The 20,644-nt window shown below is 45.4% G+C and overlaps 1 protein-coding gene across 1 annotated transcript in view; it reads right to left on the bottom strand.

Annotated features, from left to right (window-relative positions):
• PSME3 (proteasome activator subunit 3) overlaps window positions 1–20,211 on the bottom strand; it is a 36,857-nt gene extending 16,646 nt beyond the window's left edge. The window contains exons 1-3 of the mRNA XM_040435411.1: window positions 20,090–20,211; window positions 558–590; window positions 207–269 (exon numbers count right to left, since the gene is read on the bottom strand). Of these exons, the coding sequence (XP_040291345.1) occupies window positions 207–269; window positions 558–590; window positions 20,090–20,131 (138 nt within the window). The 5' untranslated portion in view covers window positions 20,132–20,211. The remainder of the gene's footprint in view (window positions 1–206; window positions 270–557; window positions 591–20,089) is intronic.
• Window positions 20,212–20,644: the final 433 nt, after the last annotated feature.

Genomic DNA, 20,644 nt, shown 5'->3' with positions numbered 1-20,644 from the left:
TTTCTTTACTTGTGGTGTGTTTTTTTGGGTCCATAACTATTTTTTATTTTTTAAATAAAAAAAATAGAGCCTTGAGAGGTAGCAGAATATTCAGCCACTGCATTCAGAGCCATTTATGGTGCCAAATTGATCAGTATGGTCTCTTTATTGGACAGCTTCCCTGACTTTGGCTACTACTATGGTCATTTGCTTTCTGCTGGACTTACCTTAAGAAATCCATCCAGTTCCAGTAACTTTTTTGGGAAAAAAATTGCAACCAGGTCTTCAGCCTTAAAGAGTGAAGCAACCATTACACAATTATCAAAGTCACTTGTCCCCTTACAAATACTTTATCACAGAGGTCTGGACAAGGCTGAACTAGAAGTGGCTTTCTTAGGAACCCTAGTCTTACCAATGGCAGTCTATAAAAAAAAAAAAAAAAAGTCTGTAGACTTGACGTAACCCCCTAAAAGTTACTGACTTACTGCCCCCCTCACAAATGTATTGGGGTCACCCCAGGACTATCGTAAAGTCACACAAAAGTTTAGAAACCAACATAAAGATAGATATCGATTTACCTCATTTGTTATCCTCTCTCGGAAACAATCAACCTGTAACGGAATAAAAAAATAAAGTAAGAAAAACCTTAACAGCAAATATTCTTCACCAATGTATTTTTCATACAGAGACGTGTCACCATGTCCCAGTAGCAGAAACCATGAATGCATTTGAGACGAACTAAAATAAACTCAAGTTATGACTAAAATGTATAAGAAGAACTGTGTTTGGCCGCTGGCGTACAAAAGATATAAAGAAGGTATGAGGAAATCAGATGAAAGGGTTGAAGGCAATGGACAGAGGCTAAAAAACTGAAGGTGAAGTGGTAATTATAGTAGGTCACATTTCACATGGGGCAGTGCTGTGCCTGTGGGTTGCTGGGCCCCAGTGCCAAAGGGGGTTTAGCCTGACAGCAGGGGTTTTGTTGGGCTGCTGGGTTGTGCCACCTATGGGTGCGGTGTCCTCCATGTGGCACTACGTTCATTTGATGTAGAGACCCACTTGAAAGTGGCCACCTCCACAGGGTGAGTGGACCTAAGCATTTTGACCAGAAAGTATACAAAGTGCTCATGTACAGTTTATAAATTAAGTGGATGTGCGACCCATGTTCTCTTTAAAGTCCAAAAAAGTGAAAAAAAAAAAATCCAGCTTCCAATAAAAAGCATTGCATCTTTATTCTTCTAAAATCATGAATAATTAAATTCAAGGATAGCATTATAGTCTGCACGTTTCGGATACCAAAATACGATCCTTACTTGTCATGAGTAAGGATCGTATTTTGGTATCCGAAACGTTAACTATAGTCCTAGCCTGTCTGTATGATGTCGCACTTGGATTTCATTATTCATGATTTTTGAAAAAAGATGCAACGCTTTTTATTGGAAGCTGGACTTTTTGGACTTTAATCTTGCCTGATCCGGGGTTATGGTCAGTGCTTCCATTAAGCAGGACACCAGTGAGTGCGTGCTATTTTTCCTTCCTTTACGTTCTTTAGAATACAATTTGACAATATATTTTCTCTAATAGCTTTCAAGATCCCTGCTTGCTGTCACTCAACTGAAACCTTCATTCTGGTTCCACACATCAGGCTTCCAATGCAGGTTCCAACTGATGACAGCAAGCAGAGGAATCAATATGGGAATTAACCTTTATCTGATGAAAACTTGTATTTCTCTTTATTCCTGTAACTAAAAATGTCAAGTGTGTGAAAAAGACGGGGAAGCCACTTATCAATGTTCAAAAAACATGGTTACAGCAGCACAGAGGGTGTCTGTATAGAAATGATCCTGAAAAACTATTGATGCTAGATGAATGCAGGCCTTTCAGGAATAACACCGACCACATATACCAGTCACAGTACCGCACTATACTACCGCCACATCACACAGGAGGCTTTATTACACCGGCCGCGGACCTCAAGACAGTCATTTAGGAGAGAGCCCTAACTGATCATAATGAAGGACCAGTGTGAACACAGTCATGGTTATGGCAAAGAACAGGAGCCAGGGACCCAATGGGAGAGATTTGTAAAGAGGCAGATGGCACGTAATAAAGTACGCCCCTCTCTAACCTCTCCGTGAACCCAGGTGCACGAGCTACAATTTACACCAGCAGCTGACAATAGTAAATTTGTCAGGATGTGGTGGGCCCTTCAGAAAAGGGATGCATATGGGGTGCGACACGATTTGCCACTTTTGTGACACGAGAACTTTAAAATGTCCTACATCTGCCTCGGGCTCATTCACATTTCTGAAGAATCTTATTTTGACCTCAACTTCACTGTATGCAACAGAAATGTGCCTGGTGTACAAGCTGAGCTTATAGGCTCCTATGGACCTGTGAGTACGCCAAGAGAAACAGAATAGTAATAATCGGCTATTATCAGCTGCACAGACACAGGCAGGAGCCTAAATACACACGTAGTCACAGCACCCACCGGAGAACTACCCACTTGGACAGAAATTAGGGGGGGGGGGGGGGGGGGGGGGGACCACCTCCTGGAGGATCTTCCATCCGGATGCCAGGTCTTGGTTGGCTAAAGCATCTAGCCTATAGTGTTTAGCAAAAGTCAGGAAACTAGACCATGTCACGGCCTTGCAAATCTGATCAACCGAGGCCTTGGCTTTCTCTGCCCACGTTGCTGCCACAGCTCTGGTTGAGTGGGCTTTTATAAAAGGGCAGACTATATTCTGAAGTCTGTAGGATTCTTTGATAGTCTCTTTTATCCATCATGCTAAGGTGAGTTTTGAAGCCTTGTTGCCTTTGTTTCTCCGACCAAACTGGACGAAAAGATTAGTCGATTTCCTCCAAGGTTTTGTTTTTTGAAGGCAAGCCAGAATTGTTCTTCTAACGTCCAGACAATGGAATGGTTCCTTCTGTACATTTTTGGAGGAGGCACAAAAGGAGGGAAGCATTATTTCCTGTTTCCTATGAAAGGGCAAAACTACCTTAGGCAAGAAGGACGGATCCAGTTTCAGTATTATACGATCGTGTAGAATCTTTAAATATGGTTCCATCATTCAAAGGGCTTGAATCTCCCCTATTCTACGAGCTGTAGTTAAAGGGAATCTGTCACCTGCTTTTAGCATTTTAAGCTGTCACCATTGCCATGTTCACTAAATTACCTTATTTCCTGCAGTCTTCCTTTATTTCGTTTTGTCATTTTGATAAAAAAGCCCTTTTTATGATATGCTCCCTCTCTGGAGCCCAGTGAAGCCCCCCTGCAGTGGCCAGCCCGCCTTAATTTGAATCCCAAGAACGCCTCCTGATCCTGAAATAACCTCCCACAGCCCCGGCAAACGGTTCCGCCCCCTCCCCACGTCATCCTCTACCTTCTAGAAATGCCCCGTCCTTCATGTCGGCAGCCAGAAATCTCACGCAGGTGCAGTACCGCCTGCAGCCTTCGCCTGCACAATCATCAACCTCCACAGGGCAACAGCGCTCAGATTACATCACTGGGCTCGGCGCATGCCCAGTGAGACTTTTGAGGCTGTTGCCCTGAGGAGGTTGATGATCGCGGTACTGCGCCTGTGCGAGATTTCTGGCCGACGACAGGAAGGAGGACGGGGCATTTCTAGAAGGTAGAAGATGACATGGGGAGGGGGTGGAACCGTTTGCCGGGGCTGTGGGAGGTTATTTCAGGATCAGGAGGCGTTCTTGGGATTCAAATTAAGGCGGGCTGGGCACTGCAGGGGGGCGTCACTGGGCACCAGAGAGCAAAAAAACAAAAACAAAAAAAAAAAAAAAAAAAAACACCCCTCTGGGCACCTTGGAGCTTCATTAGCATATCATAAAAAGGGCTTTTTTTTAATCAAAATGACAAAACGAAATAAAGTAAGAAGACCACTGCAGGAAATAAGGTACTTTAGTGAACATGGCAATGGTGACAGCTTAAAATGCTAAAAGCAGGTGACAGATTCCCTTTAATGCTACCAGGAACACAGCTTTGAGGGACAAAAATGTTTCTGATATTTGATCAATTGGTCAAAAGGGGGACTACAAAGGCCATTTAAGACCATGTTTAAATCCCAAGCAGGAACATTCTGTCTAAATGTAGGTCTTATCCTGTCTTTACAAACCTTTTTATCAGTCTATGATCTGCCAATGGGAATCCGCAAAACACGCTACGGACGTGTTAATGGAGCCTTATGTGAATAGCTGAGATGGAAAGCATGTTCTTTTCTGCCCATGTAAATATTTGATTTGTCAGACTCTGAAGGAGAGGGTCTTTTGTTCCTCCCTGACGCTTTAGATAGCAGACCGTGGTCATATTGTGTGAGTGTATCTTGATGCGTTATCCCTGAAGTAGATGCTCCGCTGCCGTTAGAGTCTCCAGTACAGCCTTCAGTTTCTCTGAAATTTGATAACCTTTGGCTGTCCTGTATGGACCATTTTCCCTGAAAGAAGCAATCTTTTAAATGGGCGCCCCAACTTCTGACTCGCATCTGTGGTGATCACCAATGCTGGAGACATGCTCCAGGGAACCCCTTATTTGGGTTTTCTGGATTCAACCACCAGGATAGGGAGTTCTTTACTTTCTCTGGGAGGATTATCCTGGAATTGAGGGAGCAGTGGTCTCTGTCACATGATGAGAGCACGGCATCTTGTAAGGTTCTTGAATGGGACTGTACCCAAGGTATAATTGATGTCATGTCGTCATTAGACCCAGGATCTGCATAGACTCCCTTAAGGTATGATTTCCTTTTCTTCTGAAGGATTCTATCCTTTGTTTTATATCTGGGAGATAGGAATGCTACTCTACTGAATCTAGAAGCGTTCCCAGGAATTTTTTCCTGGTATCCGGATGCAGGTCCGATTTCTTGTCATTTATAATCCATCCCAACTCTTTTAACAGGGATAGAGTTTGATGAATGTGATCCTCCAAACGCTGTTTTGATTCTGCTACGAGTAGGAAATCGTCCAGGTAAGGTACTATCATTATTTCGTTTTGTCGCAACTAGGCCATAATTTCTGTGATCATTTTTGTGAATATGCATGGGGCTGAGGATATCCCAAACGGAAGGCATCGAAACTGGCAATAGTAAATTCTTCCATTGCATTTGATTGCAAACCTTAGATATTGTTGGTGCTGTTGAAGTATGGGGATGTGGTAGTAAGCATCGTTTAAGTCTATGGTGCATAGGAATGCACCTGGAGTTATAAGCGGAGTTGCCGACCTTAGACTCCATTTTGAATTTGTGATATACTACCCATTTGTTCAGGAATTTTAGGTTGATAATCATTCTGTTTGACCCATCTGGTTTCTTTATGAAGATCAACTTTGAGTAGTGTCCTCTGAATTCCTGTGGGTGAGGCACCTGAATTATTGCTCCCAGACTTTTTTGAATGTCCGCCAGCAGTTGATTCTGAAGAGAATTGGTCTGAAATTCCGTGATCTGAAAAATCTGGGGAGGACGACAACGAAACTCTATTCTGAATCCTTTGCAGATGGAGTCTAGAATCCATTGGTTTTGTGTGACTTGCAACAAATGTCTGCCAGAAGTAGCAGTCGTTCCTCCCCCCCCTGGCCTGGCGTCATTGTTTTCCTGTATTTGTGTTGAAGAGAAATCCTCTTCCTCCCTTAGGGTAGCTCCATCTACCTGTCTTACCTTTCCCTCTAGTTGTGTTTTGAAACTGTCTAGAGGGCTTCCGAAAGGGCTGCGGCTTCTTTGATTTCTCTTCTGGAAAGCCATTGTTTCTTATCCGCTGCACTTTCCAGAATAGGATCTAGGACTGGTCCAAATAGGTAAGAGCCATGAAGGGGATTGCACATAATCTGTTCTTGGAAGCTATATCCCCTGATAATGATTTAAGCCAGAGCGCCAGACTTGCCGTATTGGTTAGTGCCTCGTTTATTGCTGAAAACCGGATGGATTCTGCTGAGGCATCTGCCATGAAAGTAACCATCTTCAATAATGGCAGTGACTCCAAAATTTCTTCACTGGAAGTTTTTAGTTTGAGATGAATTTCCAGTTGTTCGAGCCACAGAATCATTGCTCTGGCCTCAGATGCGGCAGCAATATTTGTGTTAATGGACACAGCCGAAGACTCCAATGCTTTTTTTTAATAAGCAGTCTATTTTACGATCCATCGGATCCTTCAACTGGGACTGGGATGAATCTTTAGTTTCAAAGTGTTTTATTTATTCACAATGGTAGACATCATGAATACATTACTGCATACATAAATGACACCGAAGCAGTAAGCTTCATACAAATCAATTTGCACATTTGGAGTGAATATCAATATATCCATAGGGTGTAGGGTAGAACATAAAAATAAAATTAACATGCGGAGATCATGTCAAGAAACTAAGGTTAGCAAATGTAGTGCCTACAATATTTTTTAATATACACACTATGACCCTCAATTAAATACTTTCAAGCAACGTACCCCAAGATTTGTAATCTCTAAAACGTCAAACCATTCAATGAATATGAGGAGGACATCGAGGGCTCCCACAGCTTCTCAAAGGCCTCATAAGTGTCTTGGCGGATAGCTGTAAGTCTCTCGTAAAGCAATATTTTGTTAATTCTATCCACTACTGCTTGAAAGCTAAGTTCCGCCGTTCTCCATTTGAAAGCAATATCAATCCTGGCAGCTAATAGCATATGCTGAGACAATTTAAATTTAGAATATGATAACCCTGAAGATTTGTCGCCAAGAAAACATAAGGTAGGTGACAGCGGGAAGGCACAGCCCAGCACAGAAGAGATCAAGTCACAAATCCTACTCCAAAAACTCTGTACTACTGGACAGGACCACCAAATGTGATAGACCGTGCCGTCCACCTCACATCCCCTAAAACATAAGGGAGAGACTTCTGGATACATGCGGTGGAGTCTATATGGAACCAAGTATGCCCTGTGAAGAACCTTAATTGAGGTTTCTGCTAGAGTAATTTGCCAAGAGGTCTTAGTCAAGGTCTGAGAACATTGATGCCATTTAGCTATAGAGAGTTCTTCCTGGATGTCCCCCTCCCACTCCAACATGTATGGCAGCTTAACCCCCTCCGGTATGGTATTCAATAACCCATAGATCCTGGAAAGTAACCCCTGCTTATACAATGAGTAAGTAGTAAATCTCTCAAAGGGGGTAAAATCCAATGTCATATTACTAATTTTCAGGGAGTGGAGGCACGAAAAGATTCGAATAGCATTAAATGACTCGCTATCCGGGAGGGCATATTTATCCTTAAAGTCGGCTAGGGACAGAAGTTTCCCTCTAATCAGAAACCTGTAAAGGGTAGTCAATTTAGTGGAGATCCACCACTGAAATGCAACTATATGAAGACCAGGGGGGGGAAAGGGGGGGGGGGAACACTGGGTTACCAAATAAATGAAAAAGCGGTGAATGTTTGGATTGGAGGCCTGCTTTGAATCTAACAGACCGCCACAGAATCAGTGAGTGATGTGACAATGGTGAGGCTGTTCGAATGGCTGATGGCAGGGGAGTAGTGTTCCAGAGCAAGGCTCTCCAAGTCTAGGGTGCACATAGAGTTTGTTCCAGGGACACCCACAGGGGGAAGACCTCTGGTTTTAAGTGGGTCAAGAATAATTGAGCCAAACCTGCAGCTTTATAGTACTTGGTGAAATCTGGTACAGAAAGGCCTCCCTGAGATTTGTGTCTGCACATTGTGGACTTGGAGATTCTGGCCCGCTTGCCCGCCCATATAAATTTCATTGTATCTGCCTGTAAGTTGCGAAGATCTTTGATAGGGACTTGAAACGGAAGGGTCCGAAATAAATAAAGGAGGCGGGGCAGGACTACCATCCTGACTATATGTATTCTTCCAATCCATGAGACCGGCAATGAGCCCCAATTTTTGTAATCTTCTCTAATTCTGCGATAAAGCGGGGGGTAATTGAGTTTGTATGTCATGGATAACTTTGCAGGTAATAAGGTCCCCAAATACTGAATATGCGTGGTTAGTTGGGAGAAAGAAAGGTTTTGTGAAAGTAGAGATTGAAGGGATTGGGGGGAATTACACAACAAGAGTTCAGATTTCTTGTGGTTAATTTTAAGCCCAGAGGCTATGGAAAAGGTCTTTAATAGCTTCAGCATATTTGGAAGCGAGATATGAAGGTTAGACAGTGATAATAGGAGGTCATCGGCAAACAAACTCCGTTTATATTCGGTGTTTGCTATCTTAAGACCTGATATATTGGGGTCATTCCTAATAGAGATAGCGAGGGGTTCCATGGCCAGGGCGAATAAGGCAGGGGAAAGAGGGCAACCTTGTCGGGTGCCTCTGAGGATTTGGATTGGAGCGGGATGGGTTGTTGGAAGTTTAATGTATGCAACAGGCTCTGAATATATAGCCTGTACCGCCGGTAAAAAAAGGGCCCTTGATGCCCATGTTGAGTAACACTTTATATAGGTATTCCCAGCTAACAGAATCAAAAGACTTTTCTATATCCAAGGCCAAAATAGCCAAGGGGGTCTTTCTTGTGTTAGCCACCTGAATCACGTTAAGAACCTTTCTGATATTGTCCGGAGCTTCTCTGTCAGGGATGAATCCTACCTGATCTTTATGTATATATTAAGGAGTCTTGCTAAAATAGATAAATATAAAATAAATTTAACAGAGATATCGGTCTGTAGTTTGTAGGCGATAAGGGGTCCTTTTTAGGTTTGGGAAGCACAGTAATGTTAGCAAAAAGAAAGTCAGGATGAGGAGTATGGCCCGTCAGTAAGTGGTTGCAGAATTGTATAATATGTGGCGTTAAAATTGGAGAAAACTTTTTGTAATACAAGGCCGACAGTCCGTCTGGCCCCGGAGCTTTGCCTAGTTTCAAAGAGTTAATCGCATAGACTACCTCCTCAGAACTAATGGCCCTACCCAAATCACACAGTGCATCAGAGGTCACCTGGGGGAGTGGGATCGAAGACAGGAAGTCGTCTCTGGCTGAATCACGTCCATCACCCGTTCCCGTATAAAGCTGTTGATAAAAAGCATGGAACGTATCGTAAATGGTGTTAGGGTTAGAAGTTATATGGCCGGAACGTGAGCGGATTTGGAAAACCTGGTTGATTTTCTGTTTGGCCTTCAGTTGGCGGGCTAACATTTTATCAGGCTTATTAGCATACCTGTAGAAATACGATGCAGTCCACCGTAGGGCTTTTTCCGTGTCATTTGACAGAATTAGATTTATTTGCATTTTGGTATCCTCGACTGCTTTAAGTAGATATAGTGAGGGTGACCTCTGATGCGCCTGTACTAACCTACCTAATTTAGATTCAAGAGCTAGGAGGGCCGCCTGCCTCCCCTTCTTTAGATGAGATGCTTCTCTAATTAGCCTGCCCCGCATGTAGGCCTTATGTGTAAGCCATGTTAACAAGGGGTCTATATCGGGGTTCACATTTTCCGCAAAAAAACACTTCATGTCCTCCTGAAGTCTATCACGAACAGCTGGCCGAGTCAAAAGTGATTCATTAAGCCTCCAAGAGAATAATCTGCTTGTGGGGGTGTTTGGGGTCATAGCAATCATTACCATGTCGTGATCGGACCAGGGGGACACGACATGTCTACTATATGCCAAAAGGGGGAGCAGAGAGGTAGACAGCAAAATGAGGTCAATACGAGAATATAGACTATGAGCCGGTGAATAATAAGTACATCCCCTTTGCGTACAGTTATGCTCCCTCCACGAGTCTGCTATAGACAGAGATTCCAGAACCTTCTTGATAGTAACCTTACATGAGGTTGGACGTGGTATAGTGGGTGGAGCAGAACGATCCAACACAGGATCCATTACAAAATTTTAATCCCCGCACCAAATTATTTTGTCATAGATAAGAGACTCAAGCTTGCACTGTATATGGGAAAAGAACACTAGCGATTCATCATTAGGGGCATATATGTTGACTAGACACCACACTTCACCGCAAAAATCACCCAATAAGATGACATAACGCCCATCCTGATCTACTATGGAGCGGGAAACCTGGAGTGGGAAGTTGTTTTTAAGTAGGATCATAGTCCCTCTACTCTTGGATTGAAAATTGGAGGAGTAGAACCTAGTGTACTGAGGGTGAAAGTACTTAGGGTGGGAAGTCGCGGTGAAATGGGTCTCCTGCAAACATATGATATCAGGTTTATGCCTACAGTAGGATGAAAAAGCTGTTTTAAGTTTTCTTGGGGAATTAAAACCCCGTACATTGTGTGCTAAAACCTTACACATGTCTTAATAAAATACAAGGTATGGCTAGGACCGGTCATAATGCATAATATCACATATCTCACTGGACATAATATATGATCTCCAACAGAAATAAGAAAAAGTTATAACGGTTATAAGAACTAATGCACTAGGGAGTGCAATATAGCACAGAACAAATAGGTTAATTGTGGTCATCAGAAAAAGAAAAAACAATCCTGACCCCACAAAAAACAAGAGTCCCATAATGACGGGCAACAAGCAAGTCCGATCCACCGTATCCCTTCACAAAAACACGTGGACCATAAAGGGAAACGTTAAAAAGAAATAAAAATTATAAAAATTGCGAGTTACCCCGACACGGCGAGACCCTGCAGTTCCAGCATAACAATGACAATCTGAGATGTAGCGTTCAGGTTGCCTGTGATCTGGTTCCCGATGAAGCTGCCGAGGTGACCTTCGTCCACTCCCGCGCCGGGCGTTGGGGCCTAGGGCGCGCAGAGGAACCGTCTTGACGATCCACTTCGATGCCGGCCTTCTGCAGTACCTCGATCCGTTCAGCCTGCATGCGAATGGTATGGCTACGTGCATTCAGCTGAAAGGATAGGGCGAAAGGAAATCCCCATCGATACTTTACTTGTGCTTGCTGAAGAGCCTGTGTCACAGGCCTCATCTCCCTACGTTTCCGTAGCGTGGACGGCGCCAGATCCGCGTAGAGATGTACTGAAGAAGGAAGACCAGGTAAGTTGGTCAGATTCCGTGCAACATTCAGGATTTTATCCCTCATCTCGGGGTGGTGTAATCTGAGAACCACGTCCCTCGGCATATCTGGTAATCTTGGTTTCCCCAGGGATCTGTGAATTCTATCCATCTTCAATTGGTCAGAGTGAGCATCTGGCAGCAATTCTGCAAACAGTAGGGGTGCACCGAAATGAAAATTCTGGTCCGAAACCGAAAATTCAGGATGCCCTTGACCGAAAACCGAAACCGAAACTGCCTTTTTGCCCAAATACTTTTAAAATACTTTTTTTTTAATGATTGGCGCTGTTATGGAGGGGGGGGGGATATGTGCACTGTTATGGGCATAACAGTGCACAGATCCCTTTCCCCATAACAGTGCACAGATCCCTTTCCCCATAACAGTGCACAGATCCCTTTCCCCATAACAGTGCACAGATCCCTTTCCCCATAACAGTGCACAGATCCCTTTCCCCATAACAGTGCACAGATCCCTTTCCCCATAACAGTGCACAGATCCCTTTCCCCATAACAGTGCACAGATCCCTTTCCCCATAACAGTGCCATAGACCGATCCCCCTACCCATAACAGCCCCGGCCCTGCTGCTCACAGCATCACTCACTGCATCTTTATTTTACCTTACAATCGTCACGCTCCAGTAAGAACTCTGCAGGCAGAGCGGAGGGCGGCGTAACGTCACTTACTCACGTGACGCACCTGCTCCGCCCACTTTATGAATGAAGGAGGCGGAGCAGGCGCGTCACGTGAGTAAGTGACGTTACGCCGCCCTCCGCTCTGCCTGCAGAGTTCTTACTGGAGCGTCAAGGTGAAATAAAGATGCAGTAAACCGCCCGGCGCCCGCCCGCAGATGGTGGGTGACAAATCCCACACCCCATATTTTCGGCCGATATGTAACAATATCGGCCGAAATGGATTAGGTACATTTTCGGCCGATCTTTTCGGCTGCCGAAATTTCGGTGCACCCCTAGCAAACAGGGATCCCATCGTCGCGGGTAAATCTAGATAAAGTTCAGGTAGGCCTCGAACTCTAAGGTTACCTCTTCTGGACCTATTTTCTAGGTCCTCGATTTTAAGTTCGAGCTCCTGCAGTTGAGCCGAATGTGAAATCGATATCTGCTCTATCCGCTCCAATGGCGTCTGCAAGTTCGTCAGCTCTGGATTCCATGTCAGAGACCCTGTTGCCCAGGTCTTGTATCTGCCGTGTAAATTCTGCCACCGCTTGAGTCAGCTCGGTACGAAAAAGAGCTGCAATATTGTTGTAGAGATCAGTCGGATCTGGCTGAATCTCTTCAGAAGCTGGCCGTTGTCCACTATCAGTGGAGGAGGCAGGGCTTGTCTGTAACGCGGCCTGGTCCGCCATGATGGATTGGCGCGTGGACCTGAAGATCTCCGGGATTGTCTGTGATGGTACGGGTGTCGCGGGCAATTTAGACTTCCATTTGCCGCGGGATGTTTTCTGTGTCCCCTGCATGTGAACACTTTTGTAGTGGAGCCGCGACGACGGCGATTATAGCGGGATTAAGACGGCAGTCGGTGCGGAGCTCACACAAGCATGTCTTCCCAGCGAGCCGCGCGCATGCGCCTGGGATGAATCTTTAAATGGAATGGTGGTTTTCTTTGCCACTTGAATATCATCTTCAGGGATCTTTTCCCATAATTTTGTCTCTTCCGGATCAAATAGCAGTCTGCTTTTAAGTTCACGTGGTACATATAGTTTATTTTCTGCTTCTTCCCATTAGTCTTTTATTAATGCCTTCAGATTTGAATTCACTGGAAAAAGCTTCTTTTTTGCTCTCAGGCCCCCCAAACATTTCATCTTGAATGGTTCGGGCCTGCTCCTCCTCTTAGACTGCCATAGTCTGTCTTTTCGCTGTTAGGAGGGGATCTAAGTCTTTCCAGAGAAGTAGTATCTTCCTAGTTCATCCGAGAGAGAGAAAGGGGGATGTTTATTATCTTCTTCCATCTCTTCTGAGTAATATAAGCCATCATCCTCAGAATCAGAATCCATCTGAACCCCGAGTCTCTTGGGAGGGTGGTGGAGAGGGGACTAGGGTAGGGACTTGATTTAATCCCGCACATTCTCTCTTATTATAGCCCTCAATTCTGACAAAGGATGGTTGTTCCTCTTTAAGAATTTTAGACAGGCAGTGAGATTTCTTATACGACTCCAGTAGTTTTTTTGGACCATTCGCAAATTTTTTAAGATTTCTTTTTTGAATCCCCATGGGACTTTTGTCCCGTCTCTTTCTCAGCCTAAAGCGGAAGAGAGCGCGCTAGGTTCATATAGAACTCTCTAAAACCGGACATACAGGGCAGGGAGCGTGACTTACATGACCCTGGACGGGGGAATCTGTACCAGCCTCCTGATATCTGGACCTCCATGATATACAACCGAACCCTCAGCCATAATCACTTACCCCATTTGGACCACCCCCCCGCCGCCATGCTGCTTCGCCTCCTCTTCCCGGGGGACCCATTTCAAGGAAGAGTCGACCCCCATGTGAGGCCTCAGATTACCAAGGCCTCCACAGCATGCAATGATGTGCGCCGCCATCTTCTTCCGGCGTATGCGAACACGCACTTCTGGTCACGCGGTATGACTCGGCAATCATTCACCGGGCCGTGCTTACAGAGGAGCGCAGGAGCTGCAGCCGAGCCCAGAGCTCCCACAGGAGAAGCGGAATCGGCGTCCCCGATACCGCGGCGAAGTAGATTGTAGAAGGTGCCCAGGACTGGTCCCTCAGGTATCAGGGAAGAGCTAGGGGTACCCTTCCCAGAGGGGTGCTAGCTTAGGCTACAGGAGGCAGAGAGGAGAGGCATAACCCCCCGACCCAGCCTCAGCCTCTTTCCTCACACATCTTCTTTCTTCATCCCAAGCAGGGACTCTTCTTCCTGTCCCTACGGGGATAGGAGCAGAGAGCACTGGAGAGTGAGGAGGGGCCTTTTAATCTCTCTCGCTTCCTGTCCCTACAGAGACCAATAGAACATCCTCCAGTGGGTGCCGTCATGGAGGGATGTCTTGGAAAAAATATGTTTTAATATATGCAAATGATCCTCTAGGAGCAACAGGGGTGTTACCATTACACCTAGAGGCTCTGTTTTCTCTGCAACTGCAGCGCCCTCTGTACTTTGACAGGGCCAGGCAATGAAAACATCAGATCTTTCTGGCCCTGTCAAAGAGGAGCAGGTGCTGCAGTTGCAGAGAGAGCAGAGCCTCTAGGTGTAAGGGTTACACCCCCATTGCTCCTAGAGGCTCATTTGCATATATTAAAACATCATTTTTCTCAGTAATGCGGGCACCTATGAACATGGAACCAACACAGATGCCTTCAGCTGCCAAGCGCACATGTAACAGGTCAGCCAGTGTCATAGGTACACATCTGCTGATGGATGCTCTTTTACCCTTAGAGAGCTGGCAGACGAACATTCATTTGGCCAACATCCACTGAAATCCAACATGTCCGATCAACATTTACCAGTCATTTGCAGACAGGGGGAAATGACAAGACACCCCCATAACATACTTTCACACTTGCGGCAGAGTGATCCGTCAAGCAGCTCAGACGCCGGAACTGCCTGCCGGATGAGTCTTACAAATGCATTACAAGAACGGATCCGTCTCTCCGGATGTCATCCAGAGAAACGGATCCATTATATATATTTTTTCACGCAGACCAGGGCGGATCCGGCATTGCGGCATTTTTAATGCCGGATCAGACACTAATACATTTCAATGTAAATTAATGCCATATCCGGCATCTGATCTGGAATTCTGGATGGAGATAATACCGCAGCATTTCCTCCGTCCAAAACGTCGTTCAGTGACTGAACTGAAGACATCCTGAACGGATTGCTCTACATTCAGAATGCATGGGGATAAAACTGATCAGTTCTTTTCCGGTATTAAGCCCCTATGATGGAACTCAATGCCGTAAAAGAAAAACGCTAGTGTGAAAGTACCCTTAGGCCTCTTTCACACTTGGGTTGTCCGGATCCGGCGTGTACTCCACTTGCCAGAATTACATGCCGGATCCGGAAAAACGCAAGTGTACTGAAAGCATTTGAAGAAAGAGCCGTCTTCAAAATGCTTTCAGCGTTACTATGGCAGCCAGGACGCTATTAAAGTCCTGGTTGCCATAGTAGGAGCGGGGAGCGGGGGAGCGGTATACTTACAGTCCGTGCGGCTCCCGGGGTGCTCCAGAATTACGTCAGAGCGCACCATGCGCATGGATGACGTGTCCATGTGATCACGTGATCCATGCGCTTGGGGCGCCCTGACGTCACTCTGGAGCGCCCCGGGAGCCGCACGGACGGTAAGTATGCTGCTCCCCGCTACACTTTACCATGGCTGCCAGGACTTTAGCGTCCCGGCAGCCATGGTAACCATTCAGAAAAAGCTAAACGTCGGATCCGGTAATGCGCCGAAACGACGTTTAGCTTAAGGCCGGATCCGGATCAATGCCTTTCAATGGGCATTAATTCCGGATCCGGCCTTGCGGCAAGTCTTCAGGATTTTTGGGCGCAGCAAAAAGCGCAGCATGCTGCGGTATTTTCTCCGGCCAAAAAACGTTCCGTTCCGGAACTGAAGACATCCTGAACGGATTTCACTCCATTCAGAATGCATTAGGATAAAACTGATCAGGATTCTTCCGGCATAGAGCCCCGACGACGGAACTCTATGCCGGAAGAAAAGAACGCAGGTGTGAAAGAGCCCTTAGACAGTCGTCCAATCCCTAGTGACAGGAGGCGGTCCTATCAGTGACTGACAGCTATCTCTGTATGCACAGTCATAGAGGGGCTGTCACATCAATCTGCTCAGCTCCTCCCCCTCTATAACACGCTGCCTGCAACGTGACAGATTCCAGAGGCTCAAGCATGATTGGATTTTACTTCTGTGCGTGATCCACGTTTTTCACGAACACCAGATGGAACCATTCATTTCTCGGTGGCCATGTAGACACCCTTTTTTTCACAAATCCGTGTGCGGCAAATCTCAGCGCAGGACCTATTCTTAGCTGTATTCACAGATGAGAACAGCCATTTTTGTCGAGAGCGAGAAGAAAATGGAACGCACACAGAAGTGGTCAGCGGGTTACATGCGTAACCCACATACATTACAGTTTGTAGCAGGGCTAGGGTCATGTTCCGAATGTACGGCACATAATCCCAGAAGTGCCCACAACCTATTTAGACCGATGAGGAAAATCTCACCATCTATGCTGCCGTTAGAATCCACATCAACGGGGAGGCCGGATTTATTATAAAAAAAAAAAAAAAAACACTGATAATGCTTTTAAGCCCTCATTTTCCCCATTATATTAGCTGGTGTTAGCCATTCTGTTCTATAACTGTCTGGTCCCACTGAGGCTTTTACTTGAACTCCTATAAATCAGATCAGTGTATACGTAGTTCCCCACAGCAGGCCTGTATTCCAGTGTACTACTATCATTCTGTAATATGATCGCACCACGAGGAGGAACCAACATGCCCAGGCTAGTAGCTCCTCACATGTAGGGTCAAAAAATCTATACCCACCACCACCACTTCATCTTGACGTATGCCAGTGCCCAATAATACATCTACACACAATACTCAGCGCCTGGGATCAGGCTGGCGATAAAATCCAACAATGTACTGCCACAGGGTGATCCGACAGGGTGGACGGTATTTAAAAGTCCTTTTATACGTACAGATCTGGCTGATCCACTGCACAACTGAGAGAAAAACAGGTGATTTATACTGAAATGAGCGCGCCGATTCCAAACATGAACTCTGAATTTGCCTGACACATTAAATTTTAACCCCTTAAGGACCCTGGGATTTTCCTTTTTTTGGGGGCGTTTTTTGTTTTTCACTCCCCGCCTTCCCATAGCCCTAACTTTTTTTTCTATTTTCCCATTCACATAGCCTTATGAGGGCTCATTTTTTGCAGGACAAGTTATACTTTCTAATGGCACCATTTACGGTTGCATACCATGTAGTAGGAAGCGGGGGGAAAATTCCAAATGGGGTAGAATTGGGAAAAAACACAATTATGATAAAGGTTTTTATTTATGTATTTTTACACTGTACACTATGTGGTAAAATTGACCCGTTCTCTACATACTCCAGGTCAGTACGGTTACAATGATACCACACTTGTATAATTTTTCATGCGTTTTAATACTGCGTTTTTTATAACCATATTATGACCCCTATAACTTTTTTGTAGTTATGTGTAAGGGGCTGTGGCAGGGTAAATTTTATGTGGGACGATCTGCTCTTTTCAATGATACCAATTTGAAGTGTGTGCGACTTAGATCACTTTTTATAAAAAAAAAAAATATTGGGTAGTTGAAGTGACAAAAAATGGCAAATTGTCTTTTATTTTTTTTTTCCCGTTTCGCCATATGCCATTAATATTGTTATATTTTAATAGTATGGGCATTTTTGCACGTAGCGCTGCCCATGATGTTTATTTTTTTATTGTTTAAGTATTTTTATGTTAAGGAAAAGGGGTGATTTGAAAAAAATTTTTCCTCTCCTATATTTGAAAAAACAGCATCTGAAAGGGAAAATGTATGCCGCATGTCTCTGCCATTTAAAATAGCAGAAACCCCGCGGATATGGCCATGTTTGGGGACTGGACTACCGCCATACATATACAGCGGAGGTCCTTAAAGGGTTAAGTATATGCAAAGCCTATTCAGTTATAATATTAATGCATTATATTGGAGATATTCCAAAGGACAGATCCAGACCTGTTCGGACGCACTCAGGCTGATGTCAGCAGTAAGTATAAAAGGCAAGCTGGACAGATTTTGATAAAGTGATCTGTTATAGTGCTATCGGTTTTGAAACTTAAAGGGCTTCCGTCACCCCCAAAACCCCCTCTTTTTTTTTTGGGCTTGTTAAAATCGTTATTTAACGACTATTCCCTATATAGGGATCTTACCTTTGTCTGTGGCTTCTTTTCATTAAAAAACGATCTTTTAAAATATGCAAATCACTTCACTCCCAGCAAGTAGGGCGTCTACTTGCTGGTAGCCGCCGCAAAAAACCACCCCCTCCTCTTGTTGATTGACAGGGCCAGCAGTGCTCTCCTCCTCCGACTGGCCCTGTCAGCATTTCAAAAATCCCGCGCCTGTCTTCATTCGGCGCAGGCGCTCTGAGAGAAGGAGGCTCGCCTCCTCCTCTCAGAGCGCCTGCGCCGAATGAAGACAGGCACAGCATTTTTGAAATGCTGACAGGGCCAGCAGGAGGAGGAGAGCACTGCTGGCCCTGTCAATCAACAAGAGGAGGGGGTGGTTTTTTGCGGCGGCTACCAGCAAGTAGACGCCCTACTTGCAGGAAGTGATTTGCATATTTTAAAAGATCGTTTTTTAATGAAAAGAAGCCACAGACAAAGGTAAGAGCCCTATATGGGGAATAGTCGTTAAATAATGATTTTAACAAGCCCAAAAAAAAAAAAAAAAAAGGTTTTGGGGGTGACAGAAGCCCTTTAAGATGGATAAACGCAAATGTGTTAACTTTTAAACTGCAAAAATTTTCATACACTGTTCACTACGCAAACTTTGATGTAGATCAGGTAATTGTTGGAGTAAAACTCGTTCTGTTCAAAATTATTCAATGCTTTCCAAGTGCTTAATTTATTTAGGCATACTTATTCATAGCAAAATTTCATGATGTGTTACAACAATTCTGACTTCAGATTTGTAATCTGCACACTCGATTTAGTATAGGACAAATGGTTTTTGCCCAGTAGCAGACAAAAAGTTTTTGTTGCGTGGTGTTATCAAGGGAGGAGTATTTGCAAAAAAATGTGTGTTCCGGATAATCTGCAGGTGTGTGCAAGATGCCAGCAATCACCGGATAAACGGGCAGACGATCATCCGTCGGGAAAAAGCATTGTTCTGCTGGCAAGAGATTTATCCCACTTTTCAAAGCTCCTTTGGAAAATGGAAGGTGAAATCTGATTGGTTGCTATGGGCAACTAAACAAGTTTTCCTTTACACCAGTTTTGATAAATCTCCATTGTTCCTGTGCAGCTGATTGTGCCATTTTAAAGGCACAAAGGCCACACTGCTGCATACCCAGACAAAAGTGCACGCACAGGCCCCATCAGTCCTGCTCAGGTGGCACGGGCAGAGCCTCCGCTCTTCAGCTGCTACAGTGCAGGTCGAGACAGACAGCGCCAGGCAAGATGCCTATGTCAATGCAGGGTTCTCTTGAGCGGCAGGGATAGCCCATCACTGTAAAAGGTGGCCGATTTTTTTAACACAGGGGCTCATTCACCATACCAACAGCGTCCGGTCAGTGGTCACTGGACAAAATGTCATTAGTCTTGGGGAACTTTCACACTAGCGTTATTCTTTTCCGGCACTAAGTTCCGTCCTAGGGGCTCAATACCGGAAAATAACTGATCAGGCATATCCCTATGCATTCTGAATGGAGAGAAATCCGTTCAGGATGCATCAGGATGTCTTCAGTTCAGTCACTAAACGGTGTTCTGGACGGAGGAAATACCGCGGCATGCTGCGGTATTATCTCTGGCCAAAATTCCGGATCAGTTGCCGGATCCGTCCTTCCGGTCTGCGCATGCACAAAACAGTAAAAATATGAAAAATAGTAACGGATTCGTTTATCTGTATGACAAGCGGAGAGACGGATCCGTTCTTGCAATGCATCTGTGAGACGGTTCCGCGTCCGGATCTGTCTACAAATGCTGTTCGTTTGCCGGATCCGGTAGGCAGTCCAGTGACAGAACCGTTTGCCGGATCACTCTGCCACAAGTGGGAAACACCAGCCAGAAGGAGATCAGCATTTGAAGAGCATTGTGGTCGAACACCCCCCTCTGCTTTTCTACAGGTTCCTGGGGCTGTTTGTGACGTCCATGCTGCAGATCACACGTGTACCGACTACAGGAAGCCGTAACCTCAGTGACTACCCACACCGTCCATGTGGCACTGCCTCCTCCTGACATCTCCACGTGCCACGCCACAGCAGCTGCCGGAGCCTCACAGATGGCCGCACACACAGGGAACCACCTGCAGCCCCGGCGGCTTCTATGTCACGACAAAGCCACCCAGCTGCTGGCACCGGCCTAAGTCCTGTCCGTTCACACCTGCCCTCTCCACCATGCGGTACCGCTCACCTTCTTCTTCAGCTCCTGATCCACTTTCAGCAGGGAGGACATGATGCGTCCGAACGAGATCTGCCCTCACTTACAGCACCGGCTCGTGCACCACGGCTCCGGAAGTGACGTCTCAATTTGCGCGCCGTCAGAACGAGTGACGCTGGGGCAGGCGTGACTGGAATTAACCAATCACCGAGTCGAGACTGTCATGGTGTAGCCAATCAGGACGTAGAACCGGACGTATCGGCTGTCGCTCTGTTACCATGTGGTTTCCTCATGTGTTACATTGTTTCCGTTATCCCCGCCATCACCTGTGACCTGCTCTGACTGACACTGCACCCCCTGCTTTATCAGTGCTGGGGCACCATTGAATTGCTTGTATCTCGCCAGAAGTGAGCTGTCAGTATACAGCCAAACTTCTGGTGGCTCCAGCCTTAGGTCTCCATCACATGGGGCTTCACCACCTTCATGTTTTACATGTGATAAATATGTTACTATGATATGCTGCGAAACGTAAAATAAAAAAGGTACACATTTCTCTTGCATTGTGTTCTGCACAATAGTAATACGATT

This window comes from Bufo bufo, chromosome 6, assembly GCF_905171765.1.
Source record: "Bufo bufo chromosome 6, aBufBuf1.1, whole genome shotgun sequence".
NCBI classification, from domain to species: Eukaryota; Metazoa; Chordata; class Amphibia; order Anura; family Bufonidae; genus Bufo; species Bufo bufo.
This window is presented reverse-complemented; position numbering and strand designations above follow the sequence as displayed.